Below are 13,689 nucleotides of genomic sequence, written 5' to 3'. Positions count from 1 at the left end.
TCAAAGTCACGTCTGCCGACCTCTCTAAGAAGTTCTTTATTTCTCCAGAAAACCACAAAAACCTTTCCCCCTTTCAATGGGCAGGGAGAAGAAGAAAGCGAAATTAGACTGCGAGTGCAGTCGGCCCGGAACACATAGCCGCAGTTTTTGTTCTTCTTTTCTCATGTAGCAAGGAAGGGAAAAAGTTCGAAAAGGCTAATACACACACACACACACACACACACACACACACACCTACACACACGGGAACAGGGGAAAAAACTTTGGTTTAATATTAAAAAATATACGTCAGTGCCTGAATATCATTGCCTAATTTTTTTCCTCTTATGTAAAAAGCAGAAAATCCCAACTAACCTTTGAATTACCATACCTGACGATCATAACTCTGTTGACATAAAATATAGTTTTGCATTAAAGTGTAATGCTCTTAGACAAAGCAACAAGCCACCTCTTTTAACTTTGACATTATCAATATGGCGATGCTTTGTTGGTTACTTTTAGTGACCTTGGGTATTTCAAGGGTGTTTGACCTTCGACCAGTAGAGAACACATATATGCTACCCTTTGAACTTGTTAAGAAATCCTCTCTGTTAAAGGTTTAAGACAAGTACTGCCCTTCTCTCTCCGTTACGTCGTTTCATAAACAAGAACCAACGAAAATTCAGATTCACTCACAAGCTTGTTTTAAACATATGTATTATTTATGAATTGTCATCATTATTAACTTTTATTGTAGGCTAAGTGTTCTCTGCAATTAATACGATTTAATTATTTTTCAAGACACTCTTGAATACGGTCTGTTCGTCCAACAGAATTCAGAAGGTAAATATTGGGATGTGTAAATCTCAATTAGAATGCATAGAATGTAATGCTTCTGTCACATTAACCGGCATACATCGTGGTTCCATTCACCCTAAATTAAGACCCTGACAAAGCTGACAGGCATGATATAGCTTACGCAGGAAATCACAACACTTTCAGTTACTATAATAACAAAATCTCATAAATAATTTTTTTTTTCTCTCAAGGTTTGATTAATTTGAGTATGCAGTTTTATCTGACTAAAAATGTTGATAAATTCCATATTTATTCAAGATTTTGAAATTATTTTTTAATATTGTTAGAAAGACATGTGACCTAACAATTGGTAAGTAGAATTGCTATTTTCTATTGTTAAAACAGGTTGGGCCTGTTATTCCAGTTTAACCTTCTGCTGTACTTTGTTAATTAGTTTTTGAAAAAAATATTTGAAATATGGTAACAACTGCCCTGAAGCATTTTAAAAGATGTCTTTGAATTAAGACATATTAAATCAATGGCATACACTTCCTGCTGAGTTCAACATGGACTCTAAAAGGGTGTGGACGTGCATCATGACACACACGTACAGCACACACAAACAAACATGAGATGAAAGTATGTGAATAGTAATATGTTTCTTAGACATTCTTAAAAAAAAAAAAAAAAAAAAAAAAAACAGAAAATAACTTTCAATTTAAAGGAAAATATTTCTTTATATAATTAGCAAGAATCATGTCACAGAACGCTTTTTGGAGAGATTATATTTTGTAATATGTATGTCAAGGGTCGCTTCTTTTCTTCTTTACTTTCTACACATGAATCTATCAGTGTCTGACAGCGCCCGGTGGACCGAAGATCTGCAATGTTCACAACCGTGTTTTTAACCACACATAACATGCTAAAACACATTGATGGCATTTGAATTTATTTTTTTTAAATTATTAATGTTGATTATATAAAATTATAGTGCTTTAAACTGGACAAAGCAGAAAGAATTTCATGAACGTATCTTCTTGCTGTTTCTGTTTATTAAGGCGTAAAGCTTTTTTGTTTTGCATACACACAAAACATATATGATATTGCTTTATGTGTCTAATAATTTAGTTTTACCTATATACTTTAAAACAATTAAAAACAAAGCTTGGTATAGCATGTGTATGTTTGTATCCCGCTGGTTATTTTATTTTAATTAATTTTAATTTTATTTTATTTGCATTATCCCCAATTGATCCTTAATCTGTACACGTCTGTCAACGTAATAAAACGTAATTTATTTGATGAAAAAAAAAAATTCAGGATTAATGCTCGACAACGTTTTAATTATTAATTTTATTTAGGCTATTTGAATTTAATTTATATATATATATATATATATATATATATATATATATATCAAACGGTGTGTGGAGTTTTGCACAATATGCTCCAGCGTGTGTAGTGTCACTGTTTTGCGCGCAGAGAAAAACAACATCCTTCCACGTGTGTATGTGTCTCGGTAAACAGATTTGCCTGTAAGTTTGTGAGCACAACTTTCTGGAGTGAACAGTGATGAAGAGAGTGAGGGGGCGGAACCCCGCTGAGCCTCTGCGCTGAAAGACAGCCAATCGCTTCGTTCTCTTAACTGCCAGTCACCGAAATCTGTCCAATACCCGCAGTGCCATTTCTAAACTCTATTCCCCACTGTGTCCTCCAACTGTTGTATGTTCTGCCAATCGCTTGAGGACAGAGTGGGAAAAGGAGCAAGCAGAGTTAGAGGCAGGACAAAAGAAGTTCTATAGACGGCCATATACATATATTTTAATGGTTTCAGAAGGCCCGTAGTTGGCGAAAACAATAGCGGTGAGCGTGGACATGACAGCGTAGTGATGGAGCCCCCTTTAAGCAAGAGGAATTCGGCGATAAGATTAGCGGATTTGGCATCGACTCAAGCCCTTCCTCATCAGAATATGACAGGCTTCCCGGGGATAGGGGGGCATCACCCGCACTCCCACCATGCCCACCTCCACCCTGGGGAGATGGGCAACGACCCCGGAGTGGCTCTCACTCCATTTGGACCCGAGCACATGGCACAGACCAATGCTCTCAAACTTAGTCCCTCTCAGCCTGTTCAAAGCCATCCCGAAGCCCAGACCGCGGCATCTTTCACGTCTTCTCAGACCACAGTTGGTTTCCCCGTGGCTCACCCCCACACAGGCTACACCACCAGCAGGGACTTCATCCTCAGGAGAGAGCTCTCAGCCTCTGCTATGCATGCACTTGGCGACCAGCATAGTTCCGCCTCCTCCCCTCATCACCATGGCATGTTCATTTCCCCAACAGGTGCTTATGGGCACGCGGAAGGTGGTGCCCATCCACTTTTCTCTGGACTGCACGAGCAAGCGGCCCCAGGTGCCCACCACCACCACCACCATGCCCTCAACGGGCAGATGCGTCTGGGTCTACCGGGGGACATCTACGGCAGGCCAGAGCACTTCGGCCACAGGCCCGAGCACTATGGATCTTCTTCACTTCACAGCTACAACTCCATGAACTTAAATGTGAACCTCGCCACGGCTCCTCACGGAGCCACGGGGGCGTTTTTGCGATACATGCGGCAGCCCATCAAGCAAGAGCTCATCTGCAAGTGGATTGACCAGGAGCAGACGTCCAAGAAACCCTGCTCGAAAACTTTCAGCACCATGCACGAGCTCGTCAACCATGTCACGGTGGAGCACGTCGGGGGACCGGAGCAGAGCAGTCACGTCTGCTTCTGGGAAGAGTGTCCGCGCGAGGGAAAGGCGTTTAAAGCCAAGTACAAACTGATCAATCACATTCGCGTGCACACGGGCGAGAAGCCGTTCCCGTGCCCCTTTCCCGGTTGTGGCAAAGTATTCGCGCGCTCGGAAAATCTCAAGATTCACAAGAGGACGCACACAGGTTAGTGAAAAGTTAACAAATTCCTTGAAAACGCTTCATAGGTGTCTGTTATTGAACGTTTTTGCGCTACTTGGCAGATAGTCGAATTTTCTTGATATGTAGCAACGTTAGTTATGAGGGAACAAAGTTACATTTTGTCCTCCCACTTCATGTATCCACAAATATCCCCCTTTCATACAGAACCAATGTTAAAGGGGCTGTTTGTTAAAGTGCGTATTCGCCAAGCAAAGCTATCCCTTGGTGTTGTTTTGCGTCATGCACTTTGAAAATGCAACGAGAGATCAACTTGCATATTTCTACTTGTACATATGGGGCAAAGTACTCTTAAGATACTACGCTGCTATGAGCAGACCAGTGTTTTACTTTTTTTTTTTTTAATGCATGCACTTTTATATTAAGGAGACATGCAAAAACTCTAAGGTGAAGAGATCTGGCTCTTCAGTGCTACTTGTGTAAATTCTAAAGAGGAAAACAGGGAAAGTATAAATTTAATTAGGCTGCAGGTAAAATAGTAACATGAAGTTTTCGACACATTTGTGTCTCTTTTGAAACCACAGGGAATTACAAACTGCGTGAATAGATCCATGCTATATGTACATATGGAGAATGGGCCAGCCATAGGGCATTTCCCACATTTTGATTAACCAAACTATGATAGCATTTTTGCAGAGCAGAGCAAGGCCTCTGCTTCGGGTGTTCCCCTCATGCCTGTATTAGAAATAAGAAAATGCTTCACGTGTGTGCTGTACATATAGACGATATTTTAATAAATATAAAGCTCTTCCTCCAGTCCAGTCAGTACAAATATGCTCTCATGTGAACATGCATACAGTGACATTTTGTTATTGCCAGTTGTTAAGAAGTTGCAGGTACTGTTTAGGGTCTTTAACTATATCCACTGTATAGTGTTCTGCTCTCAACACGTGCTGACGTAAATTGCGCCCTGAATTTGTAGGCTAGCGTGTCAAACCCACTTAGAGTATACATTTATAATGGTTGTAACATGGTGGTATCTTGAATCAGCAATGAATGTGTGTACAACGTCACCTGTGGTATTTTTGTAATAGGGACTTATATGATAACACTGAATCAATGCAATGTGTGATGTATATTTGACAAATGATTTGGATATCTTGTAAAGCTGGGCCAGTTCTTTTACTCCAGACAATCTGATACATATGTCGAGCCGAAATGTTTTATCAGTAGTTGACTCAGTTGCATATCCAGTAAAACAATAAAAAGAGTTCTTGAGAAGATTTGGCAAGCTTCAGTCAGAGAAAATGAGAGCATTTACAGAGTGGTTGCATAAGTCATGTGGTGCGCCTGAACATTCCATATGTAATAGCAGAAAATAAGTACTGTGGGGTTACAGTGGTAATGTTGTGATTTTCAAAACGAAACCATCCATTAGTAGTGCTTACTAGTAAAGAGTGTGGGACATAGCATTGGCTATTATTTTCTTGTAAACAACACAATTGTATACGTGATTTCCATATCTAAATGCTCTGTTTTTCTCTTTTGTCAGGTGAGAAGCCGTTCAAATGCGAGTTTGATGGCTGTGACAGGAAATTCGCGAACAGCAGTGACAGGAAAAAGCACTCTCACGTCCACACGAGCGATAAGCCTTACTTCTGTAAAGTGAGGGGTTGTGACAAGTCGTACACACACCCGAGCTCTCTACGCAAACACATGAAGGTTCACTGCAAGTCTCCTCCGCCCCCTTCCGCCAACACGGGCTCCTCTTACCATCCCTCGTCTACGACTATCGGTGATGCCCTCTCACCAAACCTGGATCCCCACAGGAACCGTTCGTCGAACCTTTCCCCTCAGGTGACCAACCTAAACGAATGGTACGTGTGCCAAGGGAGTGCTGGACCAAACAATCTACACACCCCCTCCAGCGATGTGCCAACGTCGGAATCCGACGATGAGGACTCTTTCAGACACACAGATCCAAGGGCAATGCTCTGATGTGAACAGCAAGGAATATATTCATTGTGAATTGTCCACATTAAAAAAATAATAATACAAAATTCAAGTGTTGCAATTCGAAGAAGTGGAACACCTATGGATGTCAGTGGGTGAAAAATTTTGCCCCCAGTTTGCCCTTAAAACATGCTCAGAGCATTGATGCAATTTATGTTTCATATGATTATCGCGTTTATAAGCAGCTGTAATTTGCAACATGAAATAACTGACATAAAAAAAAAACTGTCAATTTTTTAAAAAGATTTTACCTGACTTGACATCAAATAATTATGAGCTAAAAGGATTTATAAATTAGGTTTAAGTTGTTTTATTATTACTACACCCCTTTGTTGCACAGAAATCTTTTATAGAGAATCATTCTACACGTTAAATGTCTGAGGGGGAAAAAATTGCAGTGACAATAATTTTGAGTTTTTGTATATTGTCAGTGTCCAAAAAAAATGAATGGGTGGAGTCTTTGTTAAAGTTTATACAATATCTGTGGTCAGGACGGTTTTTTTGTGATATTTAAAATATTTAAACCTATATTTTATGCAAAATCAATGTAACTCTGATTAAGGAGTACTAAATATGTCCATTGAGACCCTAAATAATGTATCATTGACAGGCCTGTCCCTGACTGATTTGTAAATAGTAAATGGTATTGATGCTTGTGAATGTTTTCGTAGAGTCTCAACAAGTTTTGTACATTGTAATTTATTTGCTGGTATTAATGTTGGTCTGGAAGTACAGATACACCAAAGAATAATATAATTCTGGTGAAAAGAAGTGATGCTTTTTATCGTGTTCTGTAAAAAAGTCTTACTTGAATAGGATGTATAATGTGAAGAATATTTCGCATGAATCGTGTAGTAACTCTTTCTTTTGAGGTGCATGATGGTGTTGATGGAAAAAAACGTAAGAAGGTCGTGAAGAAATGTGATGTTTGTGTATAGCTATATGGAAAACTTGAATAAAAGGCAGGACGTGTAAATATGGTCTTTTCAATAAAAAAGGCCTTGATTCATTCATTGATCAGTGTGCGTATCTCTTTCAAAATTTAACAAATTTGCTAGTTTTGATTTAAACTAAACATTCAGTGAGTAACAATGTTTAATTTTCTGTAAAACTTGAGACAAGTCAAACCAACCAAACGAAACAGCGATGTTCTACAATACACACTTTCTATACAATTTTAACTATTTTCTCCTGAATAAAAATATTCCCTAGCCATTCAATGTCCGTTCAAAAGGGAACCGTCACTTAAAAGTGAAAAGTACAATAGCACAAAGCCATCAATACATGAATCATTCATGGGAATATACGACATAAAAGCTGCCTGACAATAAGAAGAAAGTAGTATGGAGAATATGAAACAAAGTGCCCCGTCTTATTTCCTTCATTAAAACGCACAATCACACTTTCAAAGTGTCCCCTGTCCCAGACTATAGACTCAGAATTGACCAGCGCAAGTCCTGCACCACTTCAAAGAGCTCCACATCAGAACGGAAGACTGCACGGTGCGTTAGGATTTCTATGGGTCCCATTTGAATAGTTGTGGTAGAAAAACTACTAACTACCGCTAAATGGTCAATCATCAAAGCTGAAACCTCTCCCACGAACCGTTTTGCCCCTTAAAATCAGCATATTCTTTCATTTTATATAAGCGCAAGAAACATACAAATATAGGCATCTTTAACATTTCATTTGGCAAGTGGAAGAGACGCTTCCTAAGAAAGTTTGGTTTTTAATTTCGTGCTAACGAACATCACGCTAACCCCTGTGGAATAAAGTACACAAGTCGGTGAGTCGTTTGAGATTGTAAATCTAGCGTTTTGTGTCAGTGAAACGCCCCATAAATAGTGTGAAGTTCAAGGGCACTTCATAAAGCGTGTGTGTATTTACCGGACACTGGGAAAAGGCCACTTCAATTGGAAACACTCTATTAAGATACAGTCGCACTGACCTTAGTTTCATGCTACGTTAGAGCAGTCAATTCGCTCTTAATCAGAATCGCTCATATTTTGTTCCCAAATCTTTGAAATCCCTCGCGCGCATTAATGTTTAATTCGGAAATAAGCGCGCGCTCTGCCCATCTTTTGTCCACGAACTATTATTTGCTCAAGGAATGAATGATCTTCTATTTATTTAAAACAAGTGCCCTTTGAATAGTGCAAAATAAACACGGTGAAAAATAACCAAAGAGATAGTCCCGTCGGAATGAAAAGGGGGGACTTCATAAAAGCTGCAGCAGTCACAGCTGAATGGGAGACGCTTTGAAGTAGAACTTATTATCTGAGGAATACTTTTCGGTCGTCCTAACGACGCTATTGAATCGAAAAGCTACCCCCTTTGTCAGCGATTTGTTCTCCTTTAGTGCAATGCCCGTGGAAATCACTTACATGGTCTACCTTAACATGCAGCCTGCAAATCAGTAACTCCAAGAGTCAGACTCTCAGACGCCACTTTTCAAAAGACAAAGCAGAAGTCAGTGTGAAAACGCAGCGAGTTCTCTCCCGTTTTGCCTTTATTGGACAGAATGATCACATCAGAGGAGGCTGTTTACTACAGTCTAGTCAGATTTCACACCGTCAGCTTCTCATTATGCGTTTGACGAGGGTTCAAAGTACCCGAGTCATTGTGCACCCTGTTTTAAGAGATGCACCAAGAGCACTTATAATGAAAAGAAAACATTAAATTTTCCCGTAATTTCTCCATTAGAAAAAAATGCACTTCACACTTTATCTGTTTGAACGTCGCACATATGTTCAACTCACACTGCCAGATTTCATCTGCGAGCTTGCAAAGTCTCTGAGGTAAATTACTGCACTAATGGAATATTTGCCATGGTGTTTGAGTGTCTGTAGGGAGAGAGAGAGAGAGAGAGAGAGAAAGAGAGAGAGAGAGAGAGAAAGAGAAAGAGAAGTGCATTAAATATTAAATAACACAAATATAATTCCAAAATCGTATTAAATTAATTGTACGTTGTTATAATTTTCCTTTTGATTTGGTAAACTTTGAGATAATTAAAACTGTACACTTGTCAACCACGTAGAATGAATCAAGAATTAATCTATTTTTATCAATAAAACGATTAGTAGTTTCCACAAAATTTAAATTTTGATCATTTTTAATCAATTAATAGATTAAATATTAAATATTAATAGATAATAATTGTATTATTTAATCATAACTTTAAATCACATTGATTAATTGTAACATTGCTAAAATATCAGTCTAGAAAAAGACTATTTTTTTGTCAGTCGGACTCTTTAAAGACAACCACGAAGAAACATTTTAAAAGAACCAAACTAAACTCTTCTCCTCCTCACCATTTCAAAATAAAAACAACATAAAGTATGCGAGGTATTATAAACATCCGTTGACTGTTTTACCACACTATGCTTTGAAGACCAAGAAAACTGGGCACATATTCATTCTCCAGGCACTCTGCCAAACTGCTCCAAGCACCCTACCTGCCTACTATCTTAAGTTTCCAGAATAAGTGAGAAAACACAATCCAGTTGCAGTTGCAGGGCTGCATGTTTCCTCCCTGCACTCCGAGACTGAACCCTAAAACACGGACACGAAAACTTTTGACGCATGGGCGAAAACTCATGGGGTGTTTATACAGTGAAACGTGAGTACATGTTTTATGAGCTCAACTCTGAAAAAAATGCTTTTATCGTTGTGACTAACAGTCGTTTAGCGCACTTATTGATTAGGTGTCGTGCTTGTCCTTCGTGCATGCGTGTCAAGATGAGGCTGTTGAGAAAGTTTGCCGTCCCATTACGTTAGAGGCCGGATGAGTAGTTGTTTGCTATTTGCTCTGAAAGCTCGAGCCCGACTCAGACAGCTGTGAGTTCACCTATTAGCCCCGATGTCTTTCCCAAAAGATTGCTTGAGTTAAACATCTGACAATGAGCTCTCAGGGGTGCCGCTCGCATGACCTCCACTCGCTTTTAATAGTTTCATAGGAACTTCATTAAATCAATTACTCCACGAGCACATCATCATTTATTTGTACTTATCTCTCAAAAGGTTCTTTGCTAACACTTTCATGAAGAAATCATTAACAAACATTATAAAAAGCTTAACAGAACAGTAATAGCCTACATACAACTATGAAGATACATGAATAAAAGTTCGTGACAATCTGTTTAGCAATGGAATTATGCTTGTTAATATTATATTCTTTATACATAAAACTATTATAAAGTGTTACCGATTTTGCAAAGTCATAATTCCACACAAACTAAAAGTTTTAATTTTAAAAATTAATTTTTAATTTTTCTGATTGTAGTGCAGTCCTATTTGGTTGCTATACAGTCAGGACATTTATGTTCACTGTTTAAAGTTTTCTTTCGACCAATTTATATTTTATTTAGCTCTCGTAACACTGACAGAGTTTTTGAATTAGTGAGGTATGCCTGCCCGGTATGACTAGGAATATGTCTGGAGGGTCCGTTAAGTTTAGTGGAAAAATTATAACAAAACTTATAATTAAAGAAAAGTAGCCTATCATATTGTGAACCGACCGCAAAGGTTTGTTTACAAAATTCATACGAATGTCTAAGGTAGAATTTGAGCAATTTGTGTCAACATTTTTGTATATTTCTTATTTTATAATGTTTAAGTAAACCTGGTTAATTAATTATTGCATTACTTCATATCATTAGTGAGATTAGTGTTCATGTATAAGCAAATAGATTTGCCTTTTTTTCCTCGAATAGCTTTGAGAGTACAGAAGGACAGTGTATATAACATTGTTTAAGTGTAGTGGCCATATTAACGGTACATATTGTGGGCATATCATGTGTAAAGAAGAAACTACAAGATAAAAAAATCTTGATAAAAAACAAGATAAAATGTGAATTTAACATATGCGCCACAGAGATGAACCTTTTCATCGTTCACACATATGAATCAGCTTGACTGTCTGCATGAGACAACTATCATAATATCTGGCCTCTCCACAACATCTGTGGGCCTCCAAACTTGGTGCTGGTCCAAATATGGATCCCCAGGATTGGGAGGCTTTCCAAGGCTCTTGGTGATGAGAGCAAGGTCGTCCACGGACATGTCCAAGAGCCAGAGCTCTACACCTGGTCCGTTCAGCCTATGCAGCACATGAACCAAACCTCAGAGCCATGCGACCATTTCTCTGCTTGCCTTGTATTTGACAGGTCCTGTTTAAATGGCCTTAAACGCAGGTCTGAACTTCTAAAAGAAAAACACTCCATCCATGTGGCAAATGTTCAGAAGCTTTTGCGGGCCGGGCCTTGACATAGGAGAGGATGTAAATGTTTTAAATAAAAGTGGTTTGAACTTTAAAAAAAAACAAACAAAAAAACATTTCAGCCAACTTGAATGAGGACAGTGTACATAATTAATATAAAGATACTTCACATATGGATACGTTTTGTTTACCAGTATTGCTGGTTGCTGTATACTTTATAAGACAAGTAAATTGAATTAATAGGAGAACCTTATTTCATCACCAAATATTCATAAGATAGAGAAAGAAGGTTTAAAGTTCTGCAAATGCACATGGCTTTTCAAAAAAAAAAAAAAAAAAACAGTTTTAGCTTTGGGGATGATGGGATATCACACGTCAGTTTTATATATAATTATATAACTATTTGGCAGTAAAACATTCTCGAATGTAAAAATTGGGAGATATTTTGATGCACAAATAATGTGCATTCATGTAACCATCTTTACAGCACTGGCTTCCCATTTTGATTTTACATCCTGTAGATGCTGATCCATTCCACATCTGACGAACTACCATGAGCATCACATCAGAGTCGTGCCTCTGAATACAGCATCTTTCATAGAGGAAAAGGTCAACATTCAGTGAGAGGAAATCATCCTGCACAGCTGGACAACCACAGTGCTGGATCATCTCAGTAAGAGAAAAGAAGAGAGAGCAAGTACAAATATACAACCCTCAGGTGTAAGAGAAGGGATGAGAAAAAAGAAGAGAAGAACAGTCAAACGGTCAAAGCCCTTAAAAAGCCAGTCCTCTTCTATGCAACTGACTTTACATTGCTATATTCTTTAAAACTCTAGATCGATGATCTCCTACCTTGAATATACAGGTTTTCCCCCCAAATGAAGGCCTAATCTGTGCTTATTAAACCCGTAAGCTCACCTATAGAATCCCCTGGACTACCCCTAGTGCGTCACTGGCCACCAGAACCTCCCGCTGGATTCACAAGGGTGGTTAGATGTTCTTAGACATCACAAGCCACTTTCTCTGTTTCAAGCTGACCTTGGAATGGCCATTAGGCATGGCTTTGAACTACTGGAACTATCTCTCATAGACCAGTGTCAAGGGTCCCCCTGAGTTGATAATGACTTGCTTTCATAACTGCTGTGACATTTTGTGAAGGTACGCTAGGCGTGCTCACAGGCCATATCTCCAGAATGCAATGCTTCCTTTCCCCCTCAGCAGGTGCGAATCCGAGCTGCATAGTCTGCGATTTACAGTGCTGTGTTTGCGCATCCTGGAATAAGTATAAGCCCGGGCACACGCATATGTCCAGCCTTGATAAGCAATTTGGCTCACTACAGTGTCGACAAGAACTCAGAATTACCACAGAACGATGAGTGACTGTATGATATTTGGTTTAAACATCATTGCCACAGTTCAGAGATGATTTAGCTACATTATATTATGGATATTTTTGGTATCACAAACCATATGCTATCCCTTGGATCAATTGCTTTGGCTTGCATTGTTTTCATTTGTAAATCTTTAAAAGTTACTGCTAAACAAATAAATGGAATGGAATGAACAATGCAATTACAATTGGCACAAAATAAAATGCACTACTTACTAGAATATATATATTTGGTTTTAGTTTTTGATAGGATTTACACAGTCTAATTGCATAAATAAAAGATTTCTTTTCAGTCCACTTTGAACATTAATAGCAAATATCTATTCTGTTGGTTCATATATCCTCACTCTATCTCGTAGAAACCTGACAACACTGTCAGATCGCCTGAAGATATGTCTAATGTTAAAAGCTGAATCTTGTAGTCTGCTGAATGTCTTCTTGCCATGTCTAGTTCCTGTGGTTGGAAAAAGAGATAAATGAACTCGCTCACTGTGCCCTTACATAAATGAGGGTTGATGAAACTGATGATAGGCTCGGGCTGCTGAAGAAGTGATCCCAGTGGAGACCTTACAGTGGTCTGTCCCACTCACAAGACAAATTATATAATTAGGCGCTTGTCTTAGGGGATGGCCACCTTTGCCCCCTTCTTGACATCTTCAATGGTAAATGACAGCATATCTTGCTAAAATAACTGAGCAAATTCATCTTGGTGACACAAGCGGAATTCTCTTTACAATTGTATTAATTGTCTGGTTTTGAGAAATCCCATGAAAATGATAATATGCACTCAAGGGAAACATTACATTTGATTATAAAGATGATCACGATTCTGAGAGATTTGCATGAATCAAAAGCAAATTATTTAAACAGTACAGTAATTTGCATACAAATATTGAAAGAGTCCATGAATAAAATACAATATCTTGGATGAATACATTGAATTAATTAATTTTGGGAAGAATAAAATAGAAACGTCTTTTTGTCCAATTCAAAACAAGTGTCCATTTTAGGCAGTGTTTTAAAGTTTACGTTTGGGAATCATCACCGCACTAAAATATGGGTGCTTTTTTGTCTTGTTTTGAAACCCACAATTCTTTATGAAGAATTATCATGCAGCAAAACAGGAACGCCCTCGCAGACAACTTCCTTTCATCACCTCGTGCTTATCACCGGCATTGTCAAAATGTTCGGTGAGGGCCGCGTGCTCTGCAAGGGGCTCCGATTGAAAAAACAGAGCCCGGGCTCCTGCCTCGTCCAGGCAGGGTTAAGCCACCTCTCCAACCAGGCGGCCCCCAGCGGAACCCTCATTACTTTGGCTCCTGGAGCAGTCAGCTGTGCTGTGGTTCAGAGAAGAGAGGCTCCTTACCTGAGCATC

The 13,689-nt window shown here is 38.8% G+C and overlaps 1 protein-coding gene and 1 long non-coding RNA gene across 2 annotated transcripts; both read left to right on the top strand.

Annotated features, from left to right (window-relative positions):
* The first annotated feature begins 2,272 nt into the window (after positions 1 to 2,272).
* Positions 2,273 to 6,716, top strand: zic5 (zic family member 5 (odd-paired homolog, Drosophila)). The gene is made up of 2 exons (XM_048193839.1): positions 2,273 to 3,717; positions 5,243 to 6,716. Exons 1-2 carry the CDS (start codon positions 2,667 to 2,669, stop codon positions 5,686 to 5,688), a joined length of 1,497 nt encoding a protein of 498 aa, XP_048049796.1. The 5' UTR covers positions 2,273 to 2,666; the 3' UTR covers positions 5,689 to 6,716.
* A 2,268-nt stretch (positions 6,717 to 8,984) lies between these two features.
* Positions 8,985 to 12,535, top strand: LOC125270352. Its single transcript, XR_007185333.1, has 2 exons — positions 8,985 to 9,325; positions 11,446 to 12,535. It is a non-coding gene; the product is annotated as an uncharacterized LOC125270352 (long non-coding RNA).
* The last annotated feature ends 1,154 nt before the right edge of the window (positions 12,536 to 13,689 follow it).

This window comes from Megalobrama amblycephala, linkage group LG6 (assembly GCF_018812025.1).
Source record: "Megalobrama amblycephala isolate DHTTF-2021 linkage group LG6, ASM1881202v1, whole genome shotgun sequence".
Classification (NCBI taxonomy): Eukaryota; Metazoa; Chordata; class Actinopteri; order Cypriniformes; family Xenocyprididae; genus Megalobrama; species Megalobrama amblycephala.
This window is presented reverse-complemented; position numbering and strand designations above follow the sequence as displayed.